Source organism: Achroia grisella, unplaced genomic scaffold, assembly GCF_030625045.1.
Source record: "Achroia grisella isolate CSIRO2021 unplaced genomic scaffold, CSIRO_AGI_Agris_v1 utg537, whole genome shotgun sequence".
Lineage (NCBI taxonomy): Eukaryota > Metazoa > Arthropoda > Insecta > Lepidoptera > Pyralidae > Achroia > Achroia grisella.
The window spans coordinates 1,667,280-1,684,903 of NW_026712923.1; the positions used below are offsets into that span (position 1 = coordinate 1,667,280).

At 36.0% G+C, this 17,624-nt stretch overlaps 2 protein-coding genes across 2 annotated transcripts in view; one reads left to right on the forward strand and one right to left on the reverse strand.

Moving 5' to 3' along the window:
- Positions 1-8,195, reverse strand: part of LOC131847512 (dystrophin, isoforms A/C/F/G/H-like) — an 80,261-nt gene extending 72,066 nt beyond the window's left edge. The window contains exons 1-2 of the mRNA XM_059197093.1: positions 8,103-8,195; positions 1,266-1,703 (exon numbers count right to left, since the gene is read on the reverse strand). Coding sequence (XP_059053076.1) covers positions 1,266-1,377 — 112 coding nt within the window. The 5' untranslated portion in view covers positions 1,378-1,703; positions 8,103-8,195. The remainder of the gene's footprint in view (positions 1-1,265; positions 1,704-8,102) is intronic.
- Positions 8,196-15,383: 7,188 nt separating this feature from the next.
- Positions 15,384-17,624, forward strand: part of LOC131847513 (uncharacterized) — a gene marked incomplete at its 3' end in the record, with an annotated part of 41,512 nt that continues 39,271 nt past the window's right edge. Inside the window, exons 1-2 of the mRNA XM_059197094.1 lie at positions 15,384-15,434; positions 15,544-16,294. Coding sequence (XP_059053077.1) covers positions 15,384-15,434; positions 15,544-16,294 — 802 coding nt within the window. The remainder of the gene's footprint in view (positions 15,435-15,543; positions 16,295-17,624) is intronic.

Genomic DNA, 17,624 nt, shown 5'->3' on the forward strand with positions numbered 1-17,624 from the left:
ACCTTATTTTATTATTATTGTTTTGTATTTGAATAGATATAACGCCTTTTTTATGGATGATAATGTATTTATGCTCCCGACTGCGCTGAACAGGTCAGGACAGGTCAGGTCAGGTCAGTTATCCCATCTTGGCAAATTTACCAGGAGTTTATCCGGAATCCGCGTGGAAATCAACCTGACGTGGTACATTGCAATCATTAGATTTATCATTATAGTTATCTACTCGTACTATTTTTCCACTCGACTTATTTAGTTGTACTGCCACAGAGTGCACAGAGCGGTAACGAATTTTGAGGAGTCACAGTATATCTCTAGATTATTAATATCATTGTTATTTGTATAGCTGCTGTTTTTCTTTTCTTTTTATTTTATTTCTTAATTTTTTTTATGATCTTATTGTTATTATGACTATTATCACAGATAACATAATCTATTATTATTAATGTATGTATTGCATACGTTTATTCCATGGTGACACTAATGCATTAATATTGTACTGTAATACTCACCGAGAGCATGTAATTTTGTAAATAAACTAGCTGACCCCGCGACTTCGTCCGCGTGGAATTTCACTTTATTTTTCTAAACTAAAAGTAGCCTAATTTACTCCTTATAACATCAGCTATCTGTCTAAATCGGTTCAGCCATTTCAGAGATTAGCCGGAGAAACAGACAGACAGACAAAAATTGTAATAAATGTTATTTTGGTGTATGTACGGTATTTATATTCATATGCATGTAGTAAAAAACGGTTATTTTATTATTACAAACAGACACTCCCAATTTTATTTATATGTATAGATAAAAATAAATTAGTTCACTTTACGAGTCCAAACACTAACATATATAACTCAAAGGTGACTGACTGACATAGTGATCTATCAACACAGCCCAAACCACTGGACGGATCGGGCTGAAATGTGACATGCAGGTAGATGTTATGACGTAGGCATCCGCTAAGAAAGGATCTTGATTAATTCTACCCCCAAGAGGATAAAGTAGGGGATGAAAGTTTGTATGAAACTTTGTCAATTTTAAACCGATCGGGCTGAGACTTTGCATGCATAAAGCTACTATGACGTAGCCATCCCCTAAGAAAGGATTTTGATAAATTCCACCAGTTAGGGCATAAATTAACGCGAGCGAAGCCGCGGGTAAAAGCTAGTATTATTATAAAATTAAAAAATAATATGAAAACATATCACCGCGTTCTGAGATAACATATCTACGAGTTTATTGGTAGAGTGTTTTATTTACAAACTTACATTTGCTATGGTTCACGTGCTTCTCGTAGGGGGCGAAGGCGTATTGGGGCACCTCTCCCACTTCAACCACCCACGTGATCTTGCGCTGCGTCTGCAGCGAACCTGACTGCATCCTGCAGCTGGCTGCGCCCGGCGTTGTGCCGGTATCTCCTTCAATGCACTAAGTACCAATACCACTGGAGTACGTGATCCTTCACCTGCATGTCGTCACAATGCACTGCACACTGCACACTGCACACTGCACACTGCACAGAGTAACCGCGGAGAGATGCAGACTTACGGCGCGTGCACCGTTTCACTATATTCACTGTTCACTTGATGAATATTGAACACACTTGAACACGATCGGAACACTGACGTGTTCAGCCTACATATCAATATCACAAATTGATTGAATATTTTTTGCTCAGCTTGAATTCTAATCAACTGTTCAATTACCTATTACGTTTAATAACTTTATCAATGTTTTATTAAAATGCTTTCAAATACCTACCTCCTACAGAGTATCGACTATCTATTTCGAATAATTTTCCCTATCAGTTTTGTTTCTATTTATATATATAACGAGCTGTACCCGCGACTTCGTCTGCGTGGAATTTAAAGCGTGAAACATCCAAAAAAGTTAATTAGGTATACTTTATTTTTCTGAAATAAAGTAGGCTAAGTTATTCCGTATTACATCGGCTACCTGCCAAAAAAAGAGATTAGCCGGAACAAACAGACAGACAGACAGACGAAAATTGTAAAAAATGTTATTTTGATGTATGTACCGTATTTATATTCATATGTATGTAGTAAAAAACAGTTATTTCAATATTACAAACAGACACCCTAATTTTATTTATATGTATAGATACGGATATAGGACATTTTAATGTACATTTCGGATATGAAGTATCAAGGTCAAGTGCATCGTGCAGTAGTAACGTAAGTATTAATGCGATAAAGGTATCGGCCGACCTATATACACCTCCAATCGATCCCCCATCTAATTCAAACGGGGATCGGAATAACAACCTTAACCGAGGTACGGACCCTTAGCGGTGCCCTCAGACTAAAATCGTATCCGTCAGTCGGGAGTTGGCCTTCAGCCGCTCCTTTGCTTGGAGTGCCATCTGCACTCACCCCCTATCGTCCTGTGAAGCTGTGAAGGCCAGCTGCGGCCAACAGCATTAGAGTAGTCTTAAAAAGAACCTTAAGTCTTCTCGACTTGACACTTTCGCCGGTGCGGCGGCAGCGGGGCGGCGCATGTCGGCCCGCGCGGACTATTACTTTGCTATCGCAGTTATTTTTAGTTATGTATGCAGTTCACCTTGACAACTGGCTTTGAATCCAAAGGTGAGGGTCCCGCCCGTGTCCGAACGCCGCCCCCGGGTCCCGGCTACATCCCACTAGCGTCCACCGCACCACCACGACATATCTATTTACTTATACTACGTGTCCTACCAATTGCTATAATTTATACAGGAATGCTAGAATGTTCGCAATGAACACGCTGTTCGTGTGGGCCTATTGTGCATTTTGGTTTGCGTATTGACCTCAAAAGTTGAGTTAATAATCGTTAAGTTTAAACACAGAATGTCTTAAGAGAATTGCTGTGTTTATAACTAAACTATTATTGTTATGTTTATGTACATATATTAATAAACTATCTGAATTGATAAAATGCATGTAAGTAATGCATATTCTATTAATTATTTATTATTTTAAGTTATCTTCTTGTGATGAGACAGCTTTCCGAATGAGCGGTAGATTAAAAAAATGTGATGACTATTCAAAAGTACTTCAATGTAAGTTTATTTGAATAAATGATTTTCTATTCTATTATATAAAGATAACTACTCGTGCTCGCGGTTTCAACCGCGTTTAATTTCAATATATAAATCTCAATAAAAAATATAGCCTATATGTGATTCTGATGCATAACCTATATTACTGTAATATTTCATCAAAATTCGATCCGTAGTTTTTGCGTGAGAGAGTAACAAACATCCATACTTACAAACTTTCGCGTATATATGTAGTTTGTTTTTGTTTGTTTGTAATACTTTATTGTACAGTAAATACATTTAAATTACCTAAAGATACAATGATCTTAAAAAAAAGGTAGTATTATTAAGATTAAGATATAATATTTTTTTTTGTAGAAAATGCTATTTATAATTTTTTAATTCAATTAATCTCGTTCCTATACAAAATCCAGACGGTATTTATACGGTCCTTGTTGTCGTTCAGGGTCGTGTCGGGTGGCTCCTGTCCTTTCGCCAGTAGTTCAGATGTCGACAGCCCCGACTGCATCTGCTCCCCGGCTCTCACTCGCGACCACTCATCTCACAAGATATTGTGATGCAGTATCTAGTGCGCACGTCGCACACTCGCCGGACCTATGTTTAACTGACATTTTCCGTTTATTTTCGACTCTCACTTCTAAGAACACGTGCACAATATTTGATATACCTGTGTATGTGTGGGTGTATTATATTATATGATTTTCTATCATCGACAAATCGAGGATGACAAATATGTTAGCCGCTGAGGTTCAGGATCTAAGTTTAAGTACATATCGCTGATTAAATGCCAAAAGGCCACATGACACAAACGGTAAATTTTACAGGAGAGCTCATCAAAATTTTCACTTTTTTTACGAATTTATAAGTGGTATATCTACGTGTTAGCTCTAGAAATATGGGTGACTTTTTTTAATATAAAAAACTGTAACGATTTAGACACAAGTTTTGAAAAAAAATTAGTTCCAGTTTCTTTTGCGTTGTTCCCCTTTGGCATTTAATCAGCGATATGTTAAGTTATAGTGATAAATATTTGAAAAATATATATCTGTGGAATATTGTTGTCTATGGTATAATATTCAATAAAGGCACGGTTCGGTCTTGCATCTTCCTTCTTGGAGAAGAAGCCGACTAAGTAACAAGTGTACACAGTGTTTCAATTATTGTAATCCCTAAAATACCATTAAAAGGCATCTTGTTCAGGCATATTTTCATAACATACAAATCAATATCTATAACAATATCATGAATTATTATGACATCTCATAAAAACGGTATAGACAGACACACACTTGCTTAAATTATTATCATAAACATTAAACAACTACTAACAAGGAATAAAAAGTATAAAATACGCAGAGTCTGAGTATATCTACGTGTAACAGTATAACAAATTTAAAATGTTATCTAAATTGCATAATTTGTTTGTAGATAATATTTTATCTTCTTATCAATGAGCTATTATTACACCATATCCTTTTACGAACCGTCCAGAGAGCGGTCGGTCGTCACTCGCAGCCAAAAATGTACAGTCGCTAATAGGTTAATAACCAATTTGTTTTTTTTTTAAAGTTTAGTGTGGATCAATCTTTAATTAGTATTAGATATATTAAGACTAAATACACTTTATGAGAGACTATAATAAATGCTAATAACATTATAAATGTGAAAGTTTGTGAGTATGGATGGATGTTTGCTACTATTTCACGCAAAAACTACCGAACGGATTTTGATGAAACTTTACAGTAATATAGCTTGTACATCAGAATAACATATAGCTACAAATTAAAAACATAGAATGTAAATTGGGTGTAACCGCGGGCACAGCTCGTATATATTAATACGGAACAAAATATTTCGTATACAAATGTTGCAACATGGCTTGTTTACCACATGTTGCGGCCGCCGCCGCGCCGCCTCCTGCGCGCGCGCAGACCACAACACAATGCGCCGCGTATGTATGCACGGAGCAGTTTGGAATTATAGTCAAGTTGTCTCGTTTTAATAGCCGTAGTGCAATTACTACTATGAAGGGACCAGTCGCGATCCAACTGCAGGCATCACAGGGAACAAGTGAAGCTTGTCTATGCAAACAGCTACACACGACGCATAATTATTATGAACTAGCTGGCCCGCCACTTCGCCCGCTCTGGAATTTAACTTTTGACATCAGCTATCTGCCAAAAAAATCCTGTCAAAATCGGTCCAACCATTTCAACCGATTAGCCGGAACAAACAGACTGACGAAGAGACAAAAATTCTAAAAAATGTCATTTTGGTGTAAGTTTGTACCGTATTTATATTCATATGCATGTAGTAAAAAAACGGTTATTTCAATATTACAAACAGACACTCCAATTTTATTTATATGTGTAAAGATGTGTATAGATTAATAGAGTTCGGGCTGTAGCGACAATTTATAAGTTTTAATATACTTATAGAGGCATATAGCAGCTCTGATGAGCGGCATCAGAGCTGCTATATGCCTAATGTCCTAAGGATTGGTCCTAATATCTTTTTAAACAAAACATTCATCTGTAATTATCGGCCAGTATCAACAACATAACAACGAAAACGTAGTTTGTGACTATTAAACGTTTTTCATACTTCAATTCTCTATTAAACTTTGATAATGACAATAACAAAAACCTAATCAAGACGCAGCTACCTGCTTAAAGAAACCGAGTAAAAACTGAAACGTTCCCTAGTTCATTGACATTCGTATTTTACGTTCAACAAACAATGGTTATAAGTAAATTGTATATTCATACAAAATACGGTAAAACATTTTCGAGACGTTTTACTAAAACAACAATGTGTTCAAATTCAAATTCAAAATATCTTTATTCACGTAGGTCTATTACAGACTCTTATGATATGTCAAATCTACCGTCAGTTTGGAATGATTTCGAGATGAGAAGAACTGATAAGAAACTCAGCTCGTATTCTTTTTAAATAAATGTTATACATGTTTACAGTAATACAGATTAATTTTTAAATTCAAATTTGGGAGAAGAGAGTGACCAGCATGTGCTATTGCAAAAAACAAAATAGTGTTCGTAACCTGAACAGACCAGTCCCCACAAGCAGCACGCAACTCATCATACGCGTTCACGAGTATGATGAGCTGCGAATTTCTACTCAGTTCAAGGTTTAACAACAAAACAGTCGCCAGCAATCCGAGCTCTCATATTAACTGGGTGTGAGCAATGAAGGAAACTAGGGATTTGTAAGATGTTCAATATATGTATATCATTACATAGTATAAGACAAAGTCTCTGTGGCTGTCGCTGTCTGTCCGTCACTATATATGCTTAAATCTTTAAAACTACGCAACGGATTTTGACGTCTTTTTTTAATAGATAGAGTAGCTAGTAATAATATATTACAGACAAAGAAACACACCTAACTAGGGCCAGGAAGGGAAACCGAAAGGAACAATAGCTAGCAGTGACAATTTAGAAATTAATTTGGTATTTGAAATATGATTCTTATAAAATAGAGCATACACTAAATACGTGGACTGGGTAATTACGTACTAAAATTGCGGCCGCAGTTTTAAATGAACTAACCGACCATGACTTATAGGTACTTATGTAGTCATCTGAATAAAAACAGCAAACAACCTATTTTTATTATTAAACCTACACTGTGCTAACCACAGTTGACTGCATATCCCAGATAAGGTCGATCCACTGGCGTGTGGCTCAACACTTACATCACCAGAAGTAAGTAAACAGTTTGTTAGTCATTGGACCTTCACTGCACTGCACTCGTGGGAAGACACCGCCAATAATGCTCCTACAACACTATGGTAGTTTTGAGAATAAACAATTAACTGTTTCTAAATTATCAGATTACTAGCTACTCGCCCCGACTTCGCACCGGTGTACATATATTATACATACGAGTATAACTCTTCCTCTTGAATCACTCTATCTATTTAAAAAAACCGCTTTAAAATCCGTTGCGCAGTTTTAAAGATTTAAGCATATATAGGGACGGACAGACAGCGACATCGACTTTGTTTTATACTATGTAATGAAGTCTGTGGTATATATATATATATTAAGGCCTGAGGGCCCAAGATTCAATTAGTTTTTATCACCGACTTTTCCAAAATCGAAATGCATTGTTTCAGATTCGAAGAAATTTATATCGACTGAAAAAAATCGAAGTTCTTCTTTTCAAAACTCTCTTTTTGAACCACTAAGGAACAAAACTGTCTTTGAAACACGAAGGGGTAGTACGTACCTGCTTATCTATCTATACATATAAATAAAATTGGAGTGTCTGTTTGTAATATTGAAATAATAGTTTTTTACTACATGCATATGAATATAAATACGGTACATACACCAAAATCACATTCTTTACAATTTTTGTCTGTCTGCCTGTTTGTTCCGGCTAATCTCTGAAATGGCTGGACCGATTTTAACGGGAATTTTTTTTTGGCAGGTAGCTAATGTAATAAGAAGTAACTTAGGCTACTTTTATTTTAGAAAATTTCTTTTGTTTTAGAAAAATAAAGTTAAATTCCACGCGGACGAAGTCGCAGGAACAGCTAGTTACAAATATATCTACAAAATAATAAATGTAACAATTAGTAAATTATGTGATATATATTTTTGATTTTGAAATAGCACTTAACAGGGGCTCTATATCTACTACGTTAGTACTTCATTATAGGATCCTAAAATAAATAGTATATATGTTATCTACATAGTTTCAGGTTTAAAATTTGAATAATTGTAACAACCAATTATTGAATCAATTTTGTAATCATAATATTGCTAAAACAACTTGACATTTCTTTTTAATGAAACAATGAAACAAGTGTCCTACACGTTTGTTGTGTGGAATTATTTGTTTATATTTTTATTTTAAACCCTGTTGAATCTTTCCTATAATTTTATTTACAATATAATATTATGCTTGTTTATTTTAAAAATATTTTCGGTATACATCGCGATTTAAATACAAATGTAGGCATTTAATTCTGACATTATCTAATCATGAACCGGCACCGCTGGCCCAGTTACGCACATACCAACTAATAAATTCCTCTTATCACTGACACAATGTGATATAATAATGTATCCTCTAACAATTATAACATTTCACTTGTAAACATTTGAACGGCCTCGGGTGTTACGCGAAATAGCGCGAACTCGACTGCCCTGTGCTCGTAGCGCGCGAAATTACGTCTCCACAGAGTACGCGGCGACAAGCGACTGCTGAACAAAGCACGCGGCAATCGATAAGCACTGTTGTTTTGATAATTAAAGCACAACTTATGAAAGCTGTCACTTACTGTTACTGTCGCACGCGCAACCTTTGTAATAATATACATTTGTGCGAAATTTTCGAAATATCTCGTTCAATGATACACAGGTTTCATTGACCGCGTGATTATATTAGCATTCTAATTTGTTATCACGCCCACTTTCAAATCTCTTGTTTCACTCAGGGACTCCTTTGTTATTTCTGACAACTAAGCGCTAGTTTCGGCAGAATAGTCTTAGTGCTGCTTGTAGGGACTGGTCTGCTCTTATCACTACGACTGATTTAATCTCATTGTGTATTTAATATTTGATCCTAATAAATTAGTGCTGGTTGGTAGTTTGTATTCACACGACTTGTAAAATGTGAACTTACAAGGATTATTTAAAAGAGCAGCAGACGAGTTTCTTGCTCGTTCTTGCTTGTGATGAGACAGCTTTCCGAATGAGTGGTAGATTAAAAAAAATGTTATGACTATTCAAAAGTGCTTAAATTAAGTTTATTTGAATAAAGGATGAATTCTAGTCTATTCTATTCTAATAGTTACTGTCTAAGACGTTAGGTGTTGTCTAATAAATGTATGCAACCTCATTTTGCTACATTGTATTTTATAACTTTAAAAAAATAACACAGAGCACTGTAATTTTAATGAATCATAGGAGGGAAAATCAAATAGTTTACGTTAGTACAAAATATTTGTTTTATTTTGACAAGAACAAAAGGATAGTACAAACAGTTACTCTGTAATTTATGTATGTTCTTCGGCAAATTCGCCAATTCCGCGTATGTCATGAAGTTGCTATTTTCCTTTTCCGCATTAAATCGCTACGCCATAAAATGAACATTGAACCTCAATTATTTGTTACATTAATCTACGGCCAATAAACAGTAGGTACTTTCTTTCATAGATACATAGATAATTCGCATATTTTATTGTTATAAATCATACAGTTCGACATAAAATTAATAACAAGTTTTGCCATTACATATTGTTAACTATCGTTTGAAACCATTAATTAAAAATAGTACAGTCAATAATCATGTTCTTCATCTAAGGCATTCAGAGTAACCTGAAACGAAACGGCAGCGGCCAGAGTCTAAATAATCTGTGACATTGACATGTAGATCGATGGATGGATTGAACTGACGTAGCGGGAGTTTGGAGTAATGACGAGCTGTTCAAATTTTGTTATACTGAAAACTTCACAAATATTCATATACTAGCTGTTTCCGCGACTTCGTCAGTGTGGAATTTGACTTTATTTTTCTAAAATAAATGTACCCTAATTTACTACCTTACACAGAAAACGCAATATTACTTATCCATAATATAGTACATAGAATAATCCACAATACATACATATAAATAAAAATGGAATGTTTGTTTGTAATATTGAAATAACCGTTTTTTACTACATGCATATGAATATAAATGTACGTACGTATGGTGTATGTACCGTACATACACCATAATAACATTTTTTACAATTTTTGTCTGTCTATCTGTTTGTTCCAGCTAATCTCTGAAATGGCTGGACCGATTTTGACAGGACTTTTTTTGGCAGGTAGCTAATGTAATAAGGAGTAACTTAAGCGATTTTTATATTAGAAAAATTAAGTTTAAATTCCACGCGGACGAAGTCGCATGTGCAGCTAGTAAAAAATATAAATGTTTGTATCGTGAGCTGAATCAAACCCGCGACCGTTGGGAGCATGGCGGTATGTTAAACCGCTAGACCACCTCGGCCGTCAAGATTTAAAAGCAATCAGTGTGGACATATGTCAATTCGCGTTTATAGTGATAAATAGTTTTGAGTACTGGCACTCATTGGTGGCTGAACATTGATGGCGATAATTAGACGTTATTAAAATACAATCATACATGCCGGGGCGCGTCGTTATCAGCCGAAGTGAGGGCATTGCTCCCGGCCGGGACGCAGCATCACATCACAGCGGCTTCATGTTCCCATCTTAATTAGTTTTATGGTACTCCTGTACATCGTCAGTGGAGCTCAGTTGAATTGCTACCCGCCACATGCGTGCTCCCTACGCATTTGCATGTGTCGCGTTAGGAAATAGAACTGGGGACGGAACCAGCCTCCTCATATCATATACACATTCTATAATTTGCTTCTTATTTTGTAGTATGGGATTTAAAATTAATATTACATTTAAAATATATACCGTATTTTTTTATGGATAATAATAATAATCTCAGTACAATTCACACAGTGCCATCTAGTCCCAAGTTAAGTTAGCTGAAGCTTGTGTTATGGGTTCTAGATAACTGATACAAGTACAAAGATATAATTTTTTTTTCGCAAATACATACATATTATACATAGAAAACACCCAGACCGATACAAACAATCATACACATGAATAAATAATAAATTAGAGTGTCTGTTTGTAATATTGAAATAACCGTTTTTTACTACATGCATATGAATATAAATACGGTACATACACAAAAATAACATTTTTTATCTGTCTGCCTGTCTGTTTGTTCCGGCTAATCTCTGAAATGGCTGGACCGATTTTGACAAGAATTTTTTTGTTAGATAGCTGATGTAATAGGGGTAATTTAGTCTACTTTTATTTTAGAAAAATAAAGCTAAATCCCACGCGGATGAAGTCGCAGGAATAGCTGGAGAATTTAAAATAAGTGTAACAATGCACGTGACATGTTAATTTATTATTATGAAAGTATAATTTTTCCTCATTTATTAATTAAAATTATGATATGTAATAAAATTCAACACAATGTAAATTGTTATGAATAAATGAAATGAAAATTAATTGAAACCTACATATGTACCATAAAACCAATGTCCGGCCGCGAACGCCACTACCGCAAAAACGAACACACATCAGTCCACATGACTGAGTAATAATGCCGGATTTATAAATTCCATGAGTAATTTAGAGCTAACTAGCTGTACCCGCGACCTCGTCCGCGGGGAATTTAACAATATTATTAAAAAAAAAATTCTAAATTTAAAGTAAGCCTAAGTTACTCCTTATTACATCAGCTACTTGTCAATAAAAGTCCCATTAAAATCGGTGCAGCCATTTCAGAGATTAGCTGGAAAAGACAGACAGACAGAAAAAAATCGTAAAAGAATATTATTTTCGTGTACCGTATTTATAGTCATATACATGTAGTAAAAAACGGTTATTACTATATTACAGACACTCCAATTTTATTTATATGTATAGATTACAGCTGCTCGCTGCGTGCATCTTACTTTGTTTTGTTCAAACACTTCCGCGGTATGCCCCAGTATGGTCTTAAGCTGTTAGATTGTACGTAATGGAGTGATTAGCCAATCTAAACTGTTCTAGAAGGTCAGAAGACTTCCGTAGGTGTAAAATTTTGGTGATGTGTTACAGATTCCTAATGAATGCACAAAAAGCAAATCGTGGGCAAACATTGTTAAGATGTGATACTTCGAAAGATTTTATCGCCTATACCAGTGTTTTTCAATCTTTTTGATTTCGCGTCCCCTTTATAGGTTAAAATATTCTGGCGCTCCGCTTGTGTCATAGACTTACATTATTAGTGCCATTTGCCACTTCATATCTGTGTGAACTGACATTTTCTTCAATGGTAGATATTAAAACTAAAAAGAGAAATAGACTGCAATTAGAAAATTATTTGATTATTAACGTTTAAAAAATATCACCAAAATTACCTCGGTGGTCTAGCGGTCTAGCACACCGCTTCACGTCCGATGGTCGCGAGTTCTATTCCTCGCACGGCAAAAACATTTGTATTCATGAGTATGATCGGTCTGGGTGTTTTCTATATATAATATGTATTTATTTACGAAAAAAAAATATCTATGTATTTATTATCCTTCCCACTAAAATTGTGTTTTTTTTTACCATGAACCTCGACTTTTCCTTTCAGCCGACGACCTCGCGAATAAGACTTTGTGACCCCCCTAGGGATCGCGACACACAGATTGAAAAACACTGGCCCATACAATTATTCGTGCTATCTCTTGTAGTATTCACTGTATACTACGGAAATTATAGTAGTTTTTCCTGGACAATTCACACAGCGCCATCTAGTCTCAAGCTAAGCAAAACTTCTGTTATAGGCACTAAACTACAGGTATAAATACTTATATACATTTTTGTTTGTAAATACATTCATAAAATTTTGATATAAATCACCCTGAACCGATACAAACAATCATACTTTTAAATACAAATGTTTATACCGAGGAATCCGGGACCTTCGGAAGTAAAGCGGCTGTCAGTAATAATGCAGCAGCAGGAAGTCCAGATGATGCGCTTTAATCAAGCAACTATGAGGCTATAGCCATGACTACTTTAATAGTTCTCATGAAGAGCTCTTAGATGCATGTCGTTTAATATGCGTATCTGTACGGTTCGTTTAAATTATCTCAGTGTGTCCAATTTAGATTAATCTAGTAGATGTAACTCAACAGCCGGAATTATACGCTCCACAGCTCGATTTTCAACTCTAAATCAATGTTCGTTAAGTCTGTTATGCTGCAGCTGTAAGCGGCAGTAATTGTCGCACTGTACCACGAGTCGTTAGTTGGCGACGATCACTTCAGCCGAAGTCAGCATGAGCGCTCATTGTCAGGAATTAAGCGATTACATGATCTTGTTGTACACATACAAGCACATTGAAAGCGAAAGTAATCGTTTTATTTCTCTACAGTTAAATACATAGATTACTATGTTAAATATTACAATTACGTACAACATCCTAGAGGGATGTTATTGGTTTTTATTACACTTCTTAGTATTTCTTTCCTGCTTATGTATGATTACACATATTGAAACTAAATGTTTAATACGTCACTATACTCAACCATATTTACGGAAGTACAACGACAAAATGCACTATATATTATATTAACAAGTTATTTATTAAAACGAAAACTGATACAGTGCTTGTTTTTATAGATTCTTGAAATCCAAAAATGATTTTTTTTTGTTCGACTGAACTGACGCTTTCTGGCTGACATATCCACTATAAACTAATAGAAAAATATCTCCAGTAGTTGCTTACAATCTGCTTTTAATTTCAACTACCTGACCCCGCGACATCGTCCGCGTGGAATTTAACTTTCTTTTTCTAAAATAAAACTAGCTTAAGTTACTCCTTATTACATCAGCTACCTACCAAAGAAATTCCCGTCAAAATCAGTCCAGCCATTTCAGAGATTAGCCGGAACAAACAGACAGACAGACAAACATTAAAAAAAAATGTTATTATGGTGTATGTTCCGTATTTATATTCATATACATGTAGTAAAAAACGGTTTTTTCTATATTACAAAAAGACACTCCAATTTTATTTATATGTACAGATTGCTTTACCGCCTGAAATACTTTTAACAAAATTTCCACTACATCAGTATTGCTGCAGTGATTTATACAGGCGTTAAGTTAAGTATAGTCATATCACAGATAACACAATACTACATAGTCATATTGAAACTTATTGCATTTTATAGTTATAAATTATAAATTAATATATGAATATGTAATATAATGAGTTTATTAATTATTTCTTTGTGCTGTCACTACTTCTATATTTTTATTTACAAATGCAAAAAGGGGTAACTCCATGTATCGACTTGTTTGTCTTTCAATGACCTTAATAGATCCAAAACGGAGATAAGATGGTGTATGTGCGAAGTTGGTGCAGCCGAAAGGTCGCGGTGTACACGTGGCGGGAAACTGGGTGAGTCCTGGGCCCCGGGGACGTCGCCGACCAGCACCCAGCACACAGCACGCCGCTCACACAACAGTTCACAGGACAGGCCGTACTCGGAATATACTATACTAGCTATGCCCGTGACTTCGTACGCTAGGTTATCAAAGACACTAAATACATATTTTTTGGTTAACTTGAACCGTTTACGTAGCGCAGCACACGCAACGGAAGCCCTCAAATATGGATATTTTTCCCCGTTTTTACTGATGCTTCGCTTCTATTGGTCGTAGCGTAATGTTATATAGCTTAAAACCTTCCTCGACAAATGTACTGTCCAACACAAAAATATTTTTTGAAATTGAACCAGTACTACTTAAGATTAGCGCGTTCAACCAAACACAAACAAACAAACTTTTCAGCTTTATAATATTAGTATATACATATATACATTCTGAACTGAGCCTGTACTGTTTATATCTCTAATATATAAAGTTTTCGTGTCACAATGTCAGTTGCCATAATTCCGAAACGGCTTAACCGATTTTGATGATTTTTTATATTTTTATACTCGGTATGTCTGAGAATAGATTTTTATCACTTCATTTTGTTTTTAAATATTGAAAAAAATTTTTTATAAAATACATACATAAATTTTATATATAACTTTTCGACCTTCTACCATCAACCCTGGCGGATCAGTCAGTATATATATATATGCATATATAACTAGCACTTTATAAGAGAACAGCTCGGAATTGAAACCAATATCTAATAGATTACTTATAATTTCAAACGAAGTTAATTTATATAATATATACATATAATATAATTTCACGGCTTCAATATATACGAGTGTATGTTTTGATGAAAGTTAATTTCTTATTAATGTTTCGTATACAGACGTGTGAAGCCTGATAGGCTAACTCATTATTAGATAAAGAATTCTTATCAAAGAATACATAACAAATCAGCTACATTCATTAGGCTTCTACATAGAATGGGTATTATTTGAAAATAGCAAACACGAAGCGTGTTCGAACAAAAGAATTGAAGAATGAATGTTGTTCCATCTACAAATACGCCCCTGTTCAGTATCTAAAGTCATCCACGGGCGGTGTCGTGGCGGAGCGGCGCCGCGTGTACCAGCCACCGCCGCAGTCGACGCCCAGCGCCGCCGCGACGCCCGCCCGTGATAAAACCTGCCCTCATATTCTTTACTATCAAATATATATATAAATATATAGAAAACAGCGAGACGATACCAACAAATGCTGAGGCTACAGTTGGAATGCTCTCACATACCTCCATGCACCTCTTCCTTTATGTCTGCCCACTGATCCGACGATGCACACCCAGAGAACGGACGCTTCCACTTCTACAGATGATGATATAAAGGTTTGTTCAATATTTACTTCTCAATTTTAGAGTACAGTTGGAACGTGACTGCAAGAGTTAACGGACGGTGCCCGGCGCTGTGCTGATGTATGTGCGCGTTCGGTTCCAGGAGCGTCCGCTCTGCCTGTTCTACTTCACGCACCCGTTCGGCGTGCTGTCTCCGGAGCCGCCCACGGTGGCCGCGGCGCCCGCCCACATAGCACGCGCCTTCATCAACATGCAGCCCGTGTCGCCGTTCCACTTCTGGAGTTCCTCCACCAACGAGTCGTACAACACGGCCACCAGCGTCACCAGCGTCACCAGTGTCTCCACCGTACCCAGCGCCTCCACTTCCAAGCTCAAATATGACCTCGGCAAAACCACGGTCCACAAGAACCCGGTTAACCTCGTTAGTGTTGCGAGGACTCGCAAGTGCACGATCGGTTTCGGACCTGGACGAGATGCGGTGTCGTCCTCATTATTTTCCAGTGACATTTGGATTAGCTCGAGTTCAAGTTCAAAGAGTTACGAATACACTCGGCGCATTATACCGTACCATAGAATCCTGCCGCCGTTGCAGCTGCCGCCCCCGAGGGACGCGTCCTCGTGGGACAGTTCCGACGACAACCTGTGGCCCGTCAAGTGTGTGAACCGTGAAAAGTTTTCCTTGCCCCCAATAGAACTGCCAGTGTCCGGTGGCAGCGAGGACGTGCAGACTAATGACGTGCGGGTGGTAGATTTTGTGCCTACTGTGGACGGCGACAGTGTCAGTGAGCGAGTGCGGTGCGGGAGGAGGCTGGGCGTGAAAAAACACAAGAAGCGGGTACAACTGAGCGGCGTGCGGCGGATGGTCACCTGCCTGATGCGGAGAACTGTCAGAGGTACGTACATATTTCATTTATAGTTGTACCAATAGTACATATGTGTCGTTCCAAAAACATAGGATTGATAACTTCATAAAGTAGTCGATTATTTTAAGAAATTATAGCGTTCATAGATTTTTTTAACAACAATGTTGTTTAAAAAACATATGTTAATAATAATTACTGATTTAAATTCTCAGATACGACTATTTCAATATCTAATCAAATTGTATGTGGCACTGCTCTGAGTGAATAGATCTTATCAATATTATAAACGCAAAAGTTTATGAGTATGGATGTATATTTGTTACCCTCGCACGCAATACTTACTGACCGGATTTTGATGAAACTTTACAGTAATATAGCTTATACATCAGAATAACATAGGCTATAAATTTTACATGGATGAAACCGCGTGCAAAGCTAGTATATCTATATATTTTTTTATTTGATTACAATTTGTATTTGTGTGTGAAATACTAATAAACTGAGTTGGTTGACCTCAAATAGAATAATTGATATGTAAATATGTATCGTATTTAAACAAAATATGACTTTCGCGTGACGTTTTTGGTTTTCTAACGTATGTTATAGGATGTAATAATGTGTGAGAACAGCAATAATATTGTGTGAAATTGTATTATAATAGTATCATATACCACATTAATAAATAGCTTTGCCAGACGTCCCGTACTTCCTGGGACATGCCGTATTTTAGGCTTAGTTTAAAGTGAGTAAGACCACAGATAATATATGGTAAGACTGACTCTAACCGGTATTCGAATCACGCTCCGTTTTTTATTATTAAATCGATCGATCTACACTACGATAATTTGTGTTTTGATAATTTGTCCCGGGTAAAAAACTAAATTCCCGTTTTTTAGCCTATTTAAGCGTTTACCTCTTATAGGCTGAAAAAAATCTGGCAACATGTAATAAATAAACTATAAACAAATAGTTTAGATACAGCTTGAAATTAGTAAACGTTTGTTTGTTTGTTTGTTTGTAACACTTTATTGTACGGTAATTACATTTAAATAAACTAAAGATACAACGATCTTTAAAAAAATAAGTACGTAATAAAACGTTTTAGATTTATTTAAATAATAACAACTATCAATATTTGTATAATTTTCCACATCTCATACTATTAGTATGTAATATTATGTTATCTGTGCTATTAGTATGTAATGTTATGTTATCTGTGCTATTAGCCAGCAGAGGGAAGTACAACTCCAGCAGAGGGAAATACGAGTCAACAAATATATTTGTGATTTACCGCCATCTGGCAGCGCTTGCCAACAGCGCCAGATACATGTGAATCTTTTGCTACTTAATTCTTAAGTTA